This window comes from Echiichthys vipera (genome assembly GCF_963691815.1).
Source record: "Echiichthys vipera genome assembly, chromosome: 20".
NCBI lineage: Eukaryota > Metazoa > Chordata > Actinopteri > Perciformes > Trachinidae > Echiichthys > Echiichthys vipera.
Window position 1 is genome coordinate 2,076,552 of NC_139845.1, and position 19,050 is coordinate 2,095,601.

General features: G+C 43.7%; 1 protein-coding gene across 1 annotated transcript in view; it reads left to right on the top strand.

Moving 5' to 3' along the window:
* cpm (carboxypeptidase M) overlaps positions 1-12,918 on the top strand; it is a gene marked incomplete at both ends in the record, with an annotated part of 15,244 nt that extends 2,326 nt beyond the window's left edge. The window contains 8 exons of the mRNA XM_083935058.1: positions 594-691; positions 6,022-6,194; positions 7,848-7,947; positions 9,750-9,855; positions 9,939-10,109; positions 12,119-12,271; positions 12,387-12,535; positions 12,631-12,918. Coding sequence (XP_083791184.1) covers positions 594-691; positions 6,022-6,194; positions 7,848-7,947; positions 9,750-9,855; positions 9,939-10,109; positions 12,119-12,271; positions 12,387-12,535; positions 12,631-12,918 — 1,238 coding nt within the window. The remainder of the gene's footprint in view (positions 1-593; positions 692-6,021; positions 6,195-7,847; positions 7,948-9,749; positions 9,856-9,938; positions 10,110-12,118; positions 12,272-12,386; positions 12,536-12,630) is intronic.
* Positions 12,919-19,050: the final 6,132 nt, after the last annotated feature.

The window sequence follows — 19,050 nt, forward strand, 5'->3', positions numbered from 1 at the left end:
ATATATTATTCTACCACAGCTGTAGGGGGATGGAAAAGCTTGAAAATGGAGCGTGAAGGTGCTTGAACCTGACTTTTGAAAAGTTGCAGGAACCCTGAGAATGAAATATGAAAGAAACGTTCAGTTCAATGCATTATTAAAAAAAATCTCATCTCATCTTCAGCCTCTTATCCGGGGTCGGGTCCCGGGGGCAGCAGCTCCAGCAGGGGACCCCAAACTTCCCTTTCCCGGGCCACATTAACCAGCTCTAACTGGGGGATCCTGAGGCGTTCCCAGGCCAGTGTGGAGATCTAATCTCTCCACCTGGTCCTGGGTCTTCCCCGAGGCCTCCTCCCAGCTGGACGTGCCTGGAACACCTCCCTAGGGAGGCGCCCAGGGTTCATCCTTACCAGATGATCCTGAACCACCTCAACTGGCTCCTTAAAAATCCCCTTTAGCCAATTTGCGACTCTTTCTCTAATTCAAATAAACACGTAACCTGTAAATTCAGTGTTAAGCGTTCACTGTAGAGCTTCATTCACTATAAAACATCTCAACTAAATATAAACAAACTGTATTTAAATGTTTTTTTTAATTCTCTGGTTCTCTCTCAGGTCAGCAGCTGTGGGTGTTGGCTCTGGGTCTCAGTGCTCGCCGTCACACCGTCGGCATCCCTGAGTTCAAATATGTGGCCAACATGCATGGAAACGAGGTGAGCGCACACACACACACACACACACACACACACACACACACACACACACACACACACACACACACACACATCAGGACCCCTCCCTGTTGACAGGAAGCAGGACTAAAAGGAGACTAAAGAGAACAACAAAAGCCATTCAGAGTCAAACACACTCCACACACACTTTTGTATTCAGACCACAGACCGTGAGTGTGTGTGTGTGTGTGTGTGTGGCTGAGTCAACATTAAAGTACTAGACAACATTATGAATCAAATCTATTCATTTCTGACTTACACACAGAAACAAAAGCAACAATAACCGACAGGAAAGAACTTTATTGACTCATGTAAACGCTCACATCGTCTGCGTAGTGCATTTACACAGTGGTGGAAGACGTTTCCTTCACTTGTGTTGCGTTTTCCTGCTGTAGATGTTCAAGGTTGAGCTAATTTTAACTCCTTTATATACAGTTGGGCAGCAATACGTCATATTCTATAAAGCAAGGTCTTAACGTTTGTCCTTCGCACTTGGCGGGTGTTTAAATGGAGCCTCGCTTTGGGATTTTTGTCAAATTTGGTGCGATTCGTCGAATTTAGCGAAAGTGTTGTTGTGAATTAGACATGAAAGCATCAAACATATATTTAAATGAATGAAATGAGAGTGTACCCAGTTGTTTTTCGCACTCGTTTGCTCGACGCAGGTGAACTATATGTACGGGACGTTGGGGTTTTTACTTCACAACTCGTGTCACATCGCCCTGAATGCTTTATGCTTTTCAGGGTTTCGACACATTTTCCATTTTCTACATTTCCAGACGTCTCTGAGGATTTTTCAGTCAATATTAAACATCTGAACACCAATTGTTAGATGTTTACTATGTGAATAAACGGTTTTAAAATCCATCTTTTAACACGCATGTTAAATTCTATGTACGCCATTATGTTGCCAAGTAATTAAAGACATTTTTACCTACGTGTTGAAGCTCATATAAGTGAATGAACTCCAAACTGAGACGTTTTTTTCAAGCTAAACGCTAAAAGAGTGAAATTAATAACTGTGAACCTGCAACACTACAGACAGGAACAGTAGAGACGGACATTTAACCAGGAACTACAGAAGAAAATGTTTCATAGCATCTACAGGTCGGCTGTGTTGCGTTAGTCAACTTATGTTGATTTGTATATATTCATTCATTCATTCATCTTCAGCCTCTTGTCCCTGTCGGGGTCGCGGGGGGCTGGAGTCGATCCCAGCTGACATAGGGCGTGAGGCGGGGTCCACCCTGGACAGGACGCCAGTCTATCACAGGACACATAGAGACGAACAGAGACAGACAACCATTCACACCTACGGGTGATTTAGAGTCATCAATGAACCGAACACCTGCACGTCTTTGGACTGTGGGAGGAAACCGGAGAACCCGGAGAAAACCCACGCAGACACGGGGAGAACATGCAAACTCCACACAGAAGGGGCCCAGCCGGGATTCAAACCAGGAACCCAAATTAGCTTGATGTTCATTTAGTCAATGATGGTCCATTTAGAGTCAAATGGAGTTACACATGGAATTTAGGGCGTTTAGGGCGGGGCTACGTTATGAGTGACAGGTCGCAGAAGCTATTTGATTAAAGCTGTCAAAAGACGTGTTTGACGTGCTGAACGTAGGATGAGAGACATGAGCAGACACAGGGAGAACATGCAAACTCCACACAGAAGGGGCCCAGCTGGGATTCAAACCAGGAACCCTCTCGCTGTGAGGCGACAGTGCTTGATTTAAGAAAGTGAGAAAATAGTCTGGAAACAACAACACAAGCATTTTTCCAAACTCTCTCTCCAGACCTGGATGTGACTCAAGTTAAATCCCCTACTTTACATACGTTTACATACGTTAACATACTTTTACATTCTGCGTAGGAACCCTGGTTATTGCGCCCACGTTTGCTGTAGATGTGATGTCTGAGTGTCTGAGTGGACGTGACCACTTTGGTGCCGTTTGACCAACAGCTGGCACCGTAGCAGCTTCATCTAACAACAAAGGAAGGAATCTCTGTCCGTGTATGCGTGTCCTTCACATATCCATTCTTTCAAATGGAGGGCGTGTCGCCGGGGACCCCCCGGGAGTTCAGTGGCGAGTGTGAAGTCGATCGGATCGCCGGGTTTCGAGAACGCTGCGGGGGGGGGGGGGCGAAACAATCAGCTCGCTCCAAATGAGCAGGCTAGCTTAATGAGAAGTAGAGCAACTTCAAACGTACTATTATTTTCTGATCTGTCGGTTGTTTTATCGGTTAATCGCTTCGTCTGTCAGAAAATAGTGAAAAACATCCATTCCAGTCCAAGGTGCGTCTTTAAATGTGTTATTTGGTGCGTCCAAAATCCAAATTTACTAACTTTAATGTGCTTTAAAACAGAGAAAAGCTGCAAATCTCCACATTTGAGAGGCTAAAAACAGCATTTGCGATACTTTAACGATTAATCGATTGTCTCAAAAGTTGCAGAACTCTTTACTCGACAACTCCTTTGAGCGCTAATGAGAAGTAACGCACTACGCAGACGATGTGAGCGTTTACATGAGTGAATAAAGTTCTTTCCTGTCGGTTATTGTTTTTGTTTCTGTGTGTGATCTGCCAGTTGTTTTAACGATTAATCGCTTCGTCTGTCAGAAAATAGGGAAAAATATCCATTACAGTCCATGGCATGTCCTTAAACGTGTTGTTTTGTGAGTCCAAAATCCAAATATATGAACTTTATTATGCTTTAAAACAGAGAAAAGCACCAAATCTCCACATTGAGCGGCTAAAAACAGCATTTGCGATACTTTAACGACCAATTATCTCAATAGCTGCAGAATATTCTTCTTTTGCTCGACTAATCCTTTAAGTATAAATATATACAGAGGTGTAACAAACATTTGTGAAACAGAAAGTTAAAGTATATAAAGATAAAGCGACAAAATACAAATTTAAAGTGCAAGGATCTGAAATTTGTACACAAATAAATCTCCTTTTTAAAAACACTGTGTAAAAGAAACGCTCAGCGACCCCAGGGACCAGCATCTGGTTACCATGGTGACGGTCTACTGCTGATCGCACTGCATGTGTGTGTGAAAGTCCATGGAAATGTCCTTAAATAGACAAGTCATGCCTCGACACACACACACACACACACACACACTTACACACACACACACACACACACACACACACACACACACACACACACACACACACACTTACACAGTGTGGTACACAGTCAGCAAACAGAGTCAGTGGAGTGTGTCAGTTCGGAGGAAACTTGCAGAAAAAGACCTTTTCACTGTGTCCACTCACACACACACGCACGCACGCACACACACACACACACACACACACACACACACACACACACACACACACACACACACACACACACACACACACACACACACACACACAACAGCAGGACTGTAGTTTCTGTGGAAAAGTTGGAAAGGTGTCGTGTAGAGATCATTGTGTGTGTTTAAGTTAGCATTTCCCAGAATGCATCTTTCTGTGTGACACGAGTTTCACTTCCTGTGAGGCCGACGAACGCACTAAATGACCTCGTTTATACGGCGGAGATGGTGACGACCATTAACCTGACTCCTCCAGATGAATTGAGTCTCATGGTCTCAGCAGATCCTGAGGCGATCCCAGCTGACATCGGGCGTGAGGGGGCGTCCACCCTGGACAGGACGCCAGTCTATCACAGGACACATAGAGACGAACAGAGACAGACAACCATTCACACCTACGGGTGATTTAGAGTCATCAATGAACCGAACGGCCGTAGAGTCAGACATCGGTGCGTGTTCTGTTTGGTAAAAACGCAGCTGTTGTGTTTGTGAAGGAAAGGGCGTGTGCGTGTTCTCCGGCCCCTCGGTATGAAAGCGTGCTGTTTGGGAAAACTCCCAAAACAACAGGAAGCGAACGACGACAGAAAATCAAGCCCTCAGATGCGCGAGGAAGTGTGTGTCGTCACGTGTTTGAGCCGAAATGAAAACACTCGTCTGGTTCTGACAGTTCGGCAGCAGGAATGTCGTCCGCCTGCTCGGGTCATAATCACGTCTGTGTGTGTGTGTGTGTGTTCCTTTGTCTCATCCTGGTAACTACGTTCAGCACGTCAAACACGTCTTTTGACACCTTTAATCAAATAGCTTCTGCGACCTGTCACTCATAACGTAGCCCCGCCCTAAACCCCCCCTTCATTTCTGCTCTGTTTGACTCTAATTTACTAAATGAACATCATCCTGAATTGAAGAAGACTTGAAACTAGAAACTGAGACATAAGGTGAGGTGGTTAGCACTGTCGCCTCACAGCGAGAGGGTTCCTGGTTTGAGTCCCGGCTGGGGCCCTTGTGTGTGGAGTTTGCCTGTTCTCCCCGTGTCTGCGTGGGTTTTCTCCGGGTTCTCCGGTTTCCTCCCACAGTCCAAAGACGTGCAGGTGTTCGGTTCATTGATGACTCTAAATCACCCGTAGGTGTGAATGGTTGTCTGTCTCTGTCTCTATGTGTCCTGTGATAGACTGGCGTCCTGTCCAGGGTGGACAATAAAAGAGGAAAAATGAATAAAATTAAAATAAAAGTATAAAAAAAATAAATATAAACAGGCATTAATATATAATATTTTCACCTCTTGTTATTTCTCTTTATATTTCAAATGTTTGTATTCACTTATTTATTCTTTTATCTATTTTATTTATATTTCCAATATTTTTTTGATTTACTTATATATTATTTTTATGTGTCCAATATTTTTCTATATTATATTTATATTTTATATTTATTCTTTTTTTTTTAATCATTCTTGTGGCTTTTTTTTGACTTCACATGAACGAGGCTGAAGAGAGAGACGGAAAACAAAACGATGGCCGGAGGCAGCGCTTGTCCTGACGCGTGTGTGTGTGTGTGTATGTTGCAGCTTTGTCCACACACACACACACACACACACACACACACACACACACACACACACACACACACACACACACACCTCTTCCCCTTTCCCACCCTTCTCTCTTTCTCCCTCCTGAGACTCTCATTCATTCACAAAGTTGTTGTTTCTCTAAATCCCCCGTTCTTTTTTAAACCTGTGACTCGCCTCGCTGACTCACAACATCACTTCCTCCCTTCCTCCCCCGCTGTTTCCAACACGCGTGGAGCTGTGATGTCATCTTTAAATAAAAAAACAGATGTTGAGTCGAGGAATGAATGAAAACCAACAACAGCTGAACTCTGTGCGTAATTGGTGTTTACGTGTGTATGTGTGTGTGTGTGTGTGTGTGTGTGTGTGTGTGTGTGTGTGTGTGTGTGTGTGTGTGTGTGTGTGTGCAGGTTCTAGGCCGCGAGCTGATGCTACAGCTCATCGACGACCTGGTCCGTGGTTACCGTAACAACGAGACGTGGTCATCGCGGTTGCTGAGCAGCACCCGCATCCACATCCTGCCGACGATGAACCCTGATGGCTTCGATGCATCCGACACAGACTGCCATTACGGCCAGGGCCGGTACTCTCTCTCTTTCTCTCTCTCTCACACACACACACACACACACACACACACACACACACACACACACACACACACACACACACACACAGGCGGCGTTTCAGAACCAAAGCGATCTCCGTCCGCACAAGCGTTTTAGCTCCGTTTCAGAAAACATCTGCATCCATATTGTGTGTGTGTGTGCGTGTGTGTGTGTGTGTGTGTGTGTGTGTGTGTGTGTGTGTGTGTGTGTGTGTGTCAGACCAAATGTCAAAACAAAAGACACACACACTTAAAGCCGATGTTTTTGAAGTGTACAGACTAAACCCTGTGACGCTTCAACGCCCAGAAAGAGTCTTGACAAGCAGTAAAACCAGACACACACACACACACACACACACACACACACACACACACACACACACACACACACACACAGACACACACACACACACACACACACACACACACACACACACACACACACACACACACAGATTACAGTCACGGTAAAAGCCTCTAAGTATCTAATTATAAGTGTTTAGACTTCTTCTAATGTTCTGTATAAAGGAGACTGTGTGTGTGTGTGTGTGTGTGTGTGTGTGTGTGTGTGTGTGTGTGTGTGTTTGTGTGGTCTGAGTTCACCACTTTCCAAACCTTTTAAGGAAACGTTTCACTGGAACAACAACTTCATTTTTCTTTATATTTCCACTATTTTATTACATTTTTTCTTATTTTATTCCAAAAAATCCATAAAAGTGCCATAAAAAATATTAAATCTGTAAAACACTTAAATAAAATAAAAGTAGAAATAATAATAATAGGAAAAAATCAAATAATAAATAAGTCATTTAAAAAAAATGTGGAAATAAAAAGAGAAATAAATAAAAAAGGAAAAAGTAAAGGGTTAAAAATAAATAAATTACATTAAAAATAAATGTAAAAAAGTATATTAAATAAATATAAACAGGCATAAATAAACAAATACATGTGAAAATAAATCAAAATGCTTATAATCATTTTACTATGTTATTTCTCTTTATATTTCAAATATATACATATATATATTAACCTTATTTATTCTTTTATTCATTGTATTTATATTACAAATATTTAAACAATATTTGTTTATTCCTCTTTATATTTCCAATTTGTCTTTATTTACTTATTTATTCCTCTTTTAAAATATCAGTCTCTTTATATTTCCTCTGCTTTATTTAATTGTTTTTCCTCTTTTTATTTATTTTATTCCTATGATTCAATTAGAAGTGCCAAAAAAAAAGAATTAATCAAATAATAATTAAGTAAATTCTAAAAAATATGGAAATAAAAAGAGAAATAAATAAAAAAGGAAAAAGTAAAGGGTTAAAAATAAATAAATAACATTAAAAATAAATGTAAAAAAGTATAAAAAATAAATATAAATAGGCATAAATAAACAAATACATATGAAAATAAATCAAAATGCTTTTAATCATTTCTACACTTTGTTGTTTCTCTTTAAATAGATAATATTTATTTAGATTAAAGATTATTTCACCTTCACTTTGGGCCAAAAACAAACTGGATTAAAGATGTTTTATTGATTCTAGTGAACTGAACGCTTCACAACGAGCGCTCAGACTCAGAAACGCTGAGAAGAAAAGCTGTAAACTCGTTGACTCTTGTTTTCAGGGTCAACTATAACGGCGTCGACCTCAACAGGAACTTCCCCGATGCGTTCGCGGGTCTCCGGAGGCAACCGCAGCTGGACGAGACGAGGCGGGAGGCCGAGGTCAGTGCGTTCAGATGCACCAGGGTGTGGATGAATACGCCTGCTCAAGAAAGTAGTCCCTGAACAAACGCACTGTTATGTATAAACGCGTCTCCGGTTTGTTTTATTCAATGAAAAGAAACAGCAAAGCCACCAAACTCCATTGGAAAAAACAAATCATTTTACCGAGTTGATGATCAGGAAAAAGCACTTAAAACAAGAATAAAACTCACAAAAAACATCTTTCTTTGTGTTTTTACTCTTCCAACAATCACCAACTCTGGTGTTTGGTCCAAATATACCTTTAAATCAGAGTTACGGCTCGTTTAAGCTCCACGTTAGAGACGCATACGGAGCCTCTGCGTCCATTTCCTCCGTATTTCTGTCCTTATCCTGAAACAACCGGGTCTACCGATCCAGCTCCAACGGCCAAAGTGCTCCAACGGCGACGCAGAGGCTGCGAACAAAGACGGGGGAAGAGAGGAGGGCTAAGGGCGACCCGAAAGCGCCAGATCTGAGGCAAAGCAGGCTGGGTCGGCGCTCGCGTTAAGGCTCATTTATGCTCCGTGTTAGAGACGCATACGGAGCCTTCTGTGCGTCGTCTGCGTCCATGTCCTCCGTATTTCCGTCCGTATCCTGAAAGCTCACGGATGCGTACAGATACCAATCAAACGCTGCAGTACCAACTGAAATCGTGGGGGCAGTGTCGGGCACCGGACACCAGAAAGTGGCGTGAATATCAGGAGCGAGCGAGTCATCGAAGCCCCGACGGACGCCCTGAAAGAGACGTCGGGTGTCACTTTGTCTCATCTGTCAAACCAACGTGTGGAATTCTCCGTCCACACTCTGGGACGTCTTTAGTGTCTCGCAGACCACCGCCGTCTATAACACTGCCGCCATTTTGACTCCTTTTCAACACACGCAGGATGGTTCTTTCCTCCATCGTCTCCATCTTTCAAACTTTATTGGAGGAACTTATGAATGAACACTGGGGGGCTAGTTTTTATTTTATTGGAGGTTAAAGTTAAGAATAATTAGGGGCGTGGCCTCTTGAGTGACAAATAGCCTCTGGCCCTCACTTCTCACGTCAGCCAGATGGGCGTACGCCCCTCCCCCCAACGTCACATACATGCCCTTTTAAGGTCAGAGGAAATGAGACAGAGTCAAAGTCTGACAAGATGCCGTCTCCCGTAGGCGAGGACGATTGAAGTCGAGAGCTCGACGGAGACGCTACGTCTGTTTTTTATACAGTCTGTGGTCCAAACCCAACACAACAAGAAGAAGAAGTAAACCAGGAAACCTGATTGGCTCAGTAGCTTCTGCAGCACGCACACAAGCGTAAGGTCCGCCATTGTTGCTATGAGACGTCGCGGGGTTAGAGGTCGGGTCGGGAGATGGGGCGAAAGCTCAAGGACGCCATTTTTGATTGACTTTTTATCCACTCTGGGACCTGGGTTCAGAAAAGAGCGGTTTGAGGCTCCCGTAACGCCGCCCCCCCCCCCCCCCCCCCCCCCGTGTCCAGGATCAACCAAAACGATTAAAAAAACGTTAGCGATGACAGCAAAGCGCGTCTTCGTGTGGACGGGCCCAAGGATGTGAAAAAGTGTCAGCTCTAAAGTGTCTATGGGAGACCAGGAAATGAGAAAAATAAAGATATAACAATGCTAATTCTCTTAGGACTGTTACGGACTAATTGTTGCAGAAATATGAAGGAATGAAATTGTTAAAAAAGCTCATTTAAATGTGATCATTTGTATTATTTCCTCCTGTTTGTTGGGATAAAAAATCTCCAGCTGTGCCGTTTGTGATGCGATGTGTTTCAGGTCCGAGCTGTGATTGGCTGGTTGAGGACGGAGAGTTTCGTTCTCTCCGCAAACCTCCACGGAGGAGCTCTGGTGGCCAGTTATCCGTACGACAACAGCAACGGAGGTAAACACACGCACGCTCAGAGAAGCTGCATATATTTTAAAGTTTAAAAAGCTACAAAATACATCTCCCGTGTGTTTCTCCAGGCAGCGAGCTGGTGGGCGGGGCCAGCATCGCCCCCGACGACGACGTGTTCGTCCACCTGGCCAAAGTTTACTCCCACAACCACGGCTCCATGCACCACGGCGACCGCTGCGACGACGGCAGACCGTTCCTGGAGGGCGTCACCAACGGGTACCAGTGGTATCCTTTGACAGGTCGGCACATCGCCTTGAAAGTACAGTTTATTTTTACCCAGACAGTGAACGTCAAGGGATTACTTATGTTGGCGGTGGTTCAGTGTGAGTTCTTAGGGCGCACTCCCACTGTCCCTCCTTACCGTGCCCAAGCAGGTTTCACGGCTAAAGTCTGGTTCCTTTGACCAGTGTGACTGCAACCGTACCGCGTTTAGGAGCGGCACGCTCGCCGTCCATGGCCCGTTTGGGAGAGGTGGGCTTTAGTAAAGCACGTTTGCACGTGTACGAGCACGAGGCCTACGGCGGTTCTGAGGTCATTTCCTGTGCGCCTGTTGGGACGTAGAAAAAAGAAGGAGGGACCATGCGCGGACATTTCAAACAATGGCGGTGAAAGGTTCACGTTGGTGTGATGCGGAGGTGGAGTGTTTACTGCAGATTTGGTCGATGAAAAGATTCAAAAACAGTCGACAAGACGCACAAAAACTCCGAGGTCTACGGAAAGATCTGGAAACAAAGCCACGCATCGCCATGACGTCATCAATGCGTGTGACGTGTTACGGCGTGATGACGTATAGGCAGCAAGAAGCATTCTCCGAGGCCCAGGTAGTGTGAGTACAAACGGGCCTGGAGGGGGGGACAAGGACCCTAAAGCACGGGGCGCGGGACGGAGCAACAGTGGGAGGGCGCCCTTAGAAGGACTGGAGTGGAAACCTGCGGGGACTAAACTGCCTCCTCCGGTTTCCTGCTGCAGAAACTTGAACCCTGCAACCGGATCACCTCGCTGACAGTGACTTTACCGGAGGGAGCTGCACTGTACGCTGCAGCTGTACGCTCTTCTGGCCCCGCAGACAAAACATCCACTGTCCAAATCAATTTCTAATTCGTGCCACGTCATAAACAAAGTCTAGTCTGTTTTCATGCAAGCGGGCGTCTCTTTAAAGGTCCCGTATTGTCTCTTTTAAAATTTTATAATAAAGCAGGTGGAGGAGCTTTATAAATACTGTAAAAGTATCAAAACACTCAATAGAAAGACAGAAGCGCACAGCTCATTTTTAGAAACTGGGCCTTTAAAACGAGCCGTTACGACTTCCTGTACTGTTGTGATGTCACAACTACACTATATATCAAATCAAATCAGATCAACCGTTATTGATACGGTGCTTTTCATACAGAAAAGTATCGCAAAGTGCCGAGTTACAGAGATGTACAGAAAAAGAGAAACATCAAATAAAATCAGGAGAAGAAAGTTAAAAGAACCCACAGTCGTGCACAGAGACACACACACATGTGTATACGTTCATACACACACACACACACACACACCTACACAAACACTAGCTGTCACTACAGAGACATGGCCGGGCAGCGAGACCTGAGGTACAGAGGAGGCTAGAGGAAGCTACCTTTGGGGGGGGGGGGCAACCACACCGGGGGAGATCCCAGTCCAAGGTCACAGAGACCACCGCCACAGAGACCCCCCCAACCCGGGCAGACAGGAGCCTCCGCACCAAGGTGCAGAGCCCTCTAGTCGCCCGGGCCTGAAACTGTCCACGGGACAGCACCCCTCTCGAGACCAGACACAACTCCCAGTCCTTCAGGCCCCCTGAGGAAACACTGGAGACTAAAAACTGTTGCCTAAAACAGTAAAGGGTTAAAATATGGAGGCTAAAAACATGAACTAGAACATAAAAGCATAAGAGCATACGACATGAGGCCATAAAAATAAAAGCATGAAGGCTCAAACACAGAGATTAAAACAGTAAAAAAGGATAAAAAGTGCTCTGATCAGCACTGCCTAAAAGAAATCAATTAAAAGCCTGGTTAAAAAGATGATGGGTCTTAAGCCTCGCTTTAAAATATATATGTAGAAAGTGGCGCTACAGTGCTGTTTCAATCGTACCCCAGCTGCAGTGACGGTGCAGAGACGCAGAATATGGGACCTTTAAACTGTATCACATGGTCTCATGGTTACAGAACACGGTGTAACGTACGTGCAGTGTGGAGTTAACATGCTCTTTGTGTGCGTGCAGGCGGGATGCAGGACTATAACTATGTGTGGGGTCAATGTTTGGAGTTGACTCTGGAGGTTTCCTGCTGCAAGTTTCCTCCCGCCAACCAACTTCCTGCTCTGTGGACGGAGAACAGGAAGTCTCTGCTGGCCTTCATCCGGCAGGTCCACTTGGGTCAGTGCCCGTCCGTCCACCCGTCTGTTTACCCGTCTGTCTGCACGTCCACGTGAGCTGTAACTGAACCAGGATCGATACTTAATAATCACCTAATACCCTGTTCTGTCTTCAGGGGTTAAAGGTCGTGTGTTCAACGGCTCCGGGGTGCCTGTCCAGAACGCGGTGGTGGAGGTCAAAGGTCGCAGGAACATGTGCCCGTTCAGAACCGACCGACACGGAGAGTACTACAGACTGCTGCTGCCTGGAAACTACAGCTTCACCGTAAACAGTCTCGCCATTTCCCGTTGTTGTTGGTCGCCGTTAACACTCACGTGACACTAACCGAGTCTTTCGGCTGATCTTCTTTTGATTGACAGGTGACGTACCCGGGTCACGAGGCTTTGACGGAGATACTTAACGTCCCGCATGGCCCTGATCACTACTCCGCCATGAAACATGACTTCATGTTACGCCACGTCCCAACGACTCCGGCTGACCCCACCAAAGCAGACCCCACCCAAGCTAACGTCACACAGGCTCAGCTCACCCCTACCTGTAACTACACTTTACACCTGGAGGGGGGCGGAGCCAGCTCCACGCCCACGTGGATGGGGCTGGGAGTGGGGCTCGGTCTGGCGGTGACGCTGCGATCCCTCGTCGGCTAAAGCACACGGGTGCTCGGTCTGACGGATGCAGGTTTGAATCCCCGACCTGCAAGAACACAAAGGACTATGACACGTGGACCTCCAGAGGTTCGCCACTCGCCACCAGCTTCATCAACGCTGAAATATTCTAAATCAGGGCAAAAAGAGGGGGAAGCCAGGGTGGAGTTAAAAGCCTTGGTTACGGCAGGAAGCTAATATGTCCTCACAAAGTGGGCGTGTCGGACGCTTTGGGAACTAGCGTCGATGCCAAGCTAATACTGTTTTCACTGTGTAATGGCTCTCTGGGACACTTGAATACAACGGATCCATTCATTATTAACACAGTGTTTTTCCTTCTATGATAATCATGTTGTGTAAAAGGCCGACTGTGAACCACTGTAGCTCGCGAGCTAACACGCTAGCAGGGGAGATTATTGTGAGTGGTCAAGCTAGCTGGCTTTTTTTTTTAACTACCTACCAGGGTTTACCATTTGTTTTTGTGACAATAAAACCACACAGTTTAATCATTCTCAAGATAGGTTAATTGGCAAACGACTGTAGCTAGTGAGCTAACATGCTAGCATCTGGGATCACTGTGTGAGGCCAAGCTAGCTGACTTGCTAACAAGCCAGGTTGTGTTCAAGGACAAATTCTGTGTGACAACAAAACTACACAGTCAAATCAAACTAGCTGTAGGTTAATTGGCAAACTGTAGCTAGTGAGATAACATGCTAGCTGCTGGGATCACTGCCTGAGGCCAAGCTAGCTGGCCTGCTACTTAGCCAGCTTGTGTACCAGGATAAATCTAGCCTTTGTGCTGTGTGACAGTTAAACCACACATTTTAAATACTTGCAGCGTTAACTGGCAAACTACTGTAGCTGGTGAACTAATAGCTAACACGCTAGCCACCAGTGACTATAGTGATTGCTTGTGAGTCACAAAGGCCAGGCTAGCTAGATTGCTAACTAGCTACCAGGACTTACCATTTGTTTTGTGTGACAATAAAATCACACAGTTTAATCATACTCGCTAGGTTAATTCCAGAACTCCAGCTAGCTGGGATCCTTGAGCTAACATGCTAGCAGCTTGGATCATTGCCTGAGGCCAAGCTAGCTAGCTTGCTAACTAGCCTGTTTGTGTACCAGGACAAATCTAGCATTTTAGCATGTAATTAGTTACTTTGACCACTGGCCTCAGTCTGAACGCTGACCTACGTGTATGGGTTGAGGAGGAGGGTTTATAAAATCGGATGATGCTAATTAGCTTCCTCTGTTTTGGATACTTGCTCTTCGTTCTCTCCAAAAATCAGCACTGTAAAGTTGTTTTTTTGCTGTTGATGAACGGTGGAATTTCACTCGCGAACTCTCCGCAGATTTTCTCGCAGTGGTTTAAGTGGAAATTATTTATTTAGATGCTAAAATGCCATAATTTTAAACGCTTAAAAACGCTTTTTATTGCAGCCGCCGCGGATGTTTTTACTTCAGTTTGTCAGCGAAAAAACTACTGGCCTGAAAATCAAAGCAAAGAAAACACTTTTGGGGTTTGATACACTGACTATTTTGACTTTGCGAAGGATGTTGAGAAGTATTATTAACTACTGAAAAGCTGAACATGTGAGATTTCTTTTGTTGTGTCTTCCAAAACCAATCCAGCCTCATCCTAAAACCTAAAACCAGGACCGAAACACAAAAACTTAGAGATTTAGGGCGCCCTCCCACTGTGCCTCCGTCCCGTGCCCCGTGCTTTAGGGTCCTTGTCCCCCCCTCCAGGCCCGTTTGTACTCACACTACCTGGGCCTCGGAGAATGCTTCTTGCTGCCTATACGTCATCACGCCGTAACACGTCACACGCATTGATGACGTCATGGCGATGCGTGGCTTTGTTTCCAGATCTTTCCGTAGACCTCTGAGTTTTTGTGCGTCTTGTCGACTGTTTTTGAATCTTTTCATCGACCAAATCTGCAGAAAACACTCCACCTCCGCATCACACCAACGTGAACCTTTCACCGCCATTGTTTGAAATGTCCGCGCATGGTCCCTCCTTCTTTTTTCTACGTCCCAACAGGCGCACAGGAAATTACCTCAGAGCCGCCGTAGGCCTCGTGCTCGTACACGTGCGCACGCTCGTGCTTGTACACGTGCAAACGTGCTTTACAAAAGCCCACCTCTCCCAAACGGGCCGTGGACGGCAAGCGTGCCGCTCCTAGACGTGGTACGGTTGCACTCACACTGGTCAAACGCACTAGGCTTTAGCTGAAACACCTGTTTTGGCGCGGTGCAGAAGGACAGTGTGAGTGCGCCCTTAAGAGAAGAGAGCAAGAAAAACCTCAGGAGGACTTTAACGCCTACACTGCCACTTTCCCGCCTTATAGGAACAAATGATGTGCCGGTTTTATTGTATTTAAATGGTTCACGGGAGGGAAAAAGTGATGATTTAGTCTCCCACGCGGAAACGCTCAGCATATGAAGAGGCGTAGGCAGTGATAAGGCTCATTAAGTGTGACGGAGCCAGACCGTGTCATTTCATATTGACATGATGGAGGAGCTCTTTAAAATTAGCGCCTGCAGGGACGGTTTAGAGAGAGGGAAGTGTTTAAACCAGAGGAAAAGGAAGTAACAGTCACTCAGGCGTTGGAATGAAGCAACACACTGAATCATCTGATGTGAACTCACTGGGTTTGATTTACGACTCCAGATGATTCAGGCGAGGCTCATCGGACATGTTTATACAAGCGCTCGTGCTTTCTGCTACTCTCCGGGGTTAAAACCGTCCCATTCATTCCTACACGCAGCGAGTGGTTCCCAACCTGAGGTTTGAGACCCTTTAAGGGCTCGGCAAAATTAATCTGAAGAAGATTATTAACAAAAACGTCTCTTTTCTACCTCACAAACGGCTTATTCTCTATTTTTTGTTGCTTTATTTTGAAATAAAAGTCTGAGTAGGAAGTTTCCTTCAGTATCAAAGTAAACCAGTGATATTTGTCCGTACATACTTGAAACAGGAGATGCTAATCGCTAATTTGGCATCGTTATCTTGAGAAAACTAGCTCTGTTTTCTCAAGATAACGAAATAATTAAATCAATAACGTCATAAAAAACTGCGGAGTGGCGTTCGGACACTTAAGTACGTGTAAATACAACATGATAAAACTTTATATTGATTGATTTTTGTCTATTTTGGGGATAACAATGCGCTAAAGTTTGGGAACTACAGTTCCGATAATGCTTAGGGTATGTAAACAGGAAGTAGAATGTTGCCACAGAAGAGTATAGACTACGAACGTTATCTTTTAGCCTTTATTTGTTTACATTTTGACAAACTGACCATTAAAAGTACGCCAAAATGTAAACAAATATAGGCTAAAAGATAACTTTCGTAGTCTATACTCTTCTGTGGCAACATTATACTTCCTGTTTTACATCCCCTAAGCATTATGGGAACTGTAGTTTCCAAACTTTAGCGCACGATTAGCCGCAAAATAGACAAAAACGTATCAAAGTCTGAGTAAGAACGACGATAAATTTGCAGAACTTGCGTAAGAATCACCAGATTTTAATGTTTTCTTCAGCATCAAAGTAATCCAGCGATATTTGTCTGTACATGCTTAAAACAGGAGATGCTAATCGCTAATTTGGCATACTTTTAATGGTTAATTTGGCAAAATGTAAACAAATATAGGCTAAAAGATAACGTATGTAGTCTATACTCTTCTGTGGCAACATTATACTTCCTGTTTACATCCCCTAAGCATTATGGGAACTGCAGTTTCCAGACTTTAGCGCATTATTTTCCCCAAAATAGACAAAACTCAATTAATATAAAGTTTTATTATGTTGTACTTACAATAATTTTGGGGCATTACCAAGTGTCAGAACGCCACTCTGCAGTTTTTTATGACATTATATATTTAATTAAAAACTATCTCAGTTTTTTCAAGATAACAAGATAACAACAATTAATAGAAATAATTATAATTAACCTGAAGATAACAGCATAAAAAAAAATTACTGCAACGTCGGTGGCAAACTGACTTTGTGGCAATGGTCAATTTGCCAAAATGTAAACAAATATAGGCTAAAAGATAACTTTCGTAGTCTATACTCTTCTGTGGCAACATTATACTTCCTGTTTTACATCCCCTAAGCATTATGGGAACTGTAGTTTCCAAACTTTAACGCATGACTTTCCCCCAAAAAGACAAAAATCCATCAACAGAATCACAAGAATGGCAGTTTTTTATGACGTTTTCATGCGATCGAAAGTGAATTATATCGTTATCTTGAGAAAACACATCTCCTTTTCTCTAGATAACAATAAATATTACAAATAACAATTAACAGTTAACCTGTAGATAAAAAAAGCATTAAAAAATTACTGCAACGTCTGCGTTTTTCAGCTTCCGTACAGTCAAAATTGTTCTTATTTAGCCAAAAACGTCGGCAACCGCTGGTTTAAATGGAAAAACAAAGACAACCTGGTGACTGGGAATCAAACCTACGGCTCATGCAGTGTCAGCACTCAGTTTATATTTGTACGGTATCTAATCACAGATGTGTATCAGGTTCAGATCCGCTCCAACGACTAAACAACAGGTGTGGCGCCGGTTTCACCACAGAGGTCAGTGAACGCGTCCTGCGGCCTTCTGCACACGTCTCTCCTCGTTCAAACTTTATTTTTTGCCAAATATCTTCTGCTCGTTTTCTACTTTTGTACCGTTTCATATTAAAAATGTTGCTTTGTAACTAAATCCTCGTGTGTACGTGTTGTAAACTGTCACGACTGCAGGTTTCAGTCGCACCTGAAACACCAGACCTCATTAAATGTTCTTTATTCTCTTTTTAAAAGTCCGTTTTCGTCTGTTTCGTGTTTCATTTCGCTGTAAAACACCAGAATCCTACTGAACCTGAAGTGAACTCTCAGTGAACTGGTTCTTAAAGGGACGTGTTGCATTAAAAGCACAGAAAAACGCAAAGATTGCATTGTTTTGATAATGTTTATTGTGTTTCTGAACGTGCATTTGATCCTTTCTAACTAACTGCTTTGGCTGCTGTGTGTGTTTGGTCTTTGAGGGTAATGAGTTTGGCACATTATGATATATTTAAATGTAAAATAAGTCAAACACAAAGTCGGAATGATGATATTTGTAAAGCAATTATAACCGTGAGATGAGAGTTTGATGTGGAGAAGAGTTAAAGTAGCTTTACAGGTTTGTTCTGAATCATGAGGTCAATCAAAAGTCGACTAAAGCAACAAAATGTGACACTAAATCCAAATTATGAGGTCAGTGAAATGTAGAAGTTTGAGAAATTATAACTAAATATATGAAAATAGATTTTTTTAAAAACTGATATGATTAATAAGTTTGATTTACCTGAATAATGATCAAGGAAAACAGATAATTTGTTGGGTTAATGCTAATGTTGTGTCTCTTTTTGGTCGTTTTGTGTCTCTTTGTGGTCGTTTTGTGTCTCTTTGTGGTCATTTTGTGTCTCTTTGTGGTTGTTTTGTGTCTCTTTGTGGTTGTTTTTTGTGTCTTTGTGTCATTTTCTGTCTCTTTGTGGTTGTTTAGTGTCTCTGTGGTTGTTTTGTGTCTCTTTGTGGTTGTTTAATGTCTTTTTGTGTCTCTTTTTGGTTGTTTTGTGTCTCTTTGTGGTCGTTTTGTGTCTCTTTGTGGTCATTTTGTGTCTCTTTGTGGTCATTTTGTGTCTCTTTGTGGTTGTTTTGTGTCTCTTTGTGGTTGTTTTGTGTCTCTTTGTGTCATTTTCTGTCTTTTTGGGGTTGTTTTCTGTCTCTTTGTGGTTGTTTAGTGTCTCTGTGGTTGTTTTGTGTCTCTTTGTGGTTGTTTAGTGTCTCTGTGGTTGTTTTGTGTCTCTTTGTGTCATTTTCTGTCTCTTTGTGGTTGTTTTGTGTCTCTTTGTGGTTGTTTTCTGTCTCTTTGTGTAATTTTCTGTCTTTTTGTGGTTGTTTTACGTCTTAAGTGCAGGTGTGCTGTCCAACAGCGCCCCCTGTGGTCTGAACAGGGAACTGCACCTTTAAGCAGCAGCAGCTTCAACTCAACACAAAGTGGATTTGACTGATAAAGCGGCGGTTCACGCAAATATCGGAGCAGCCGATCGATGAAACATTAAAAACAAAATGGCGGACAGTGTGTT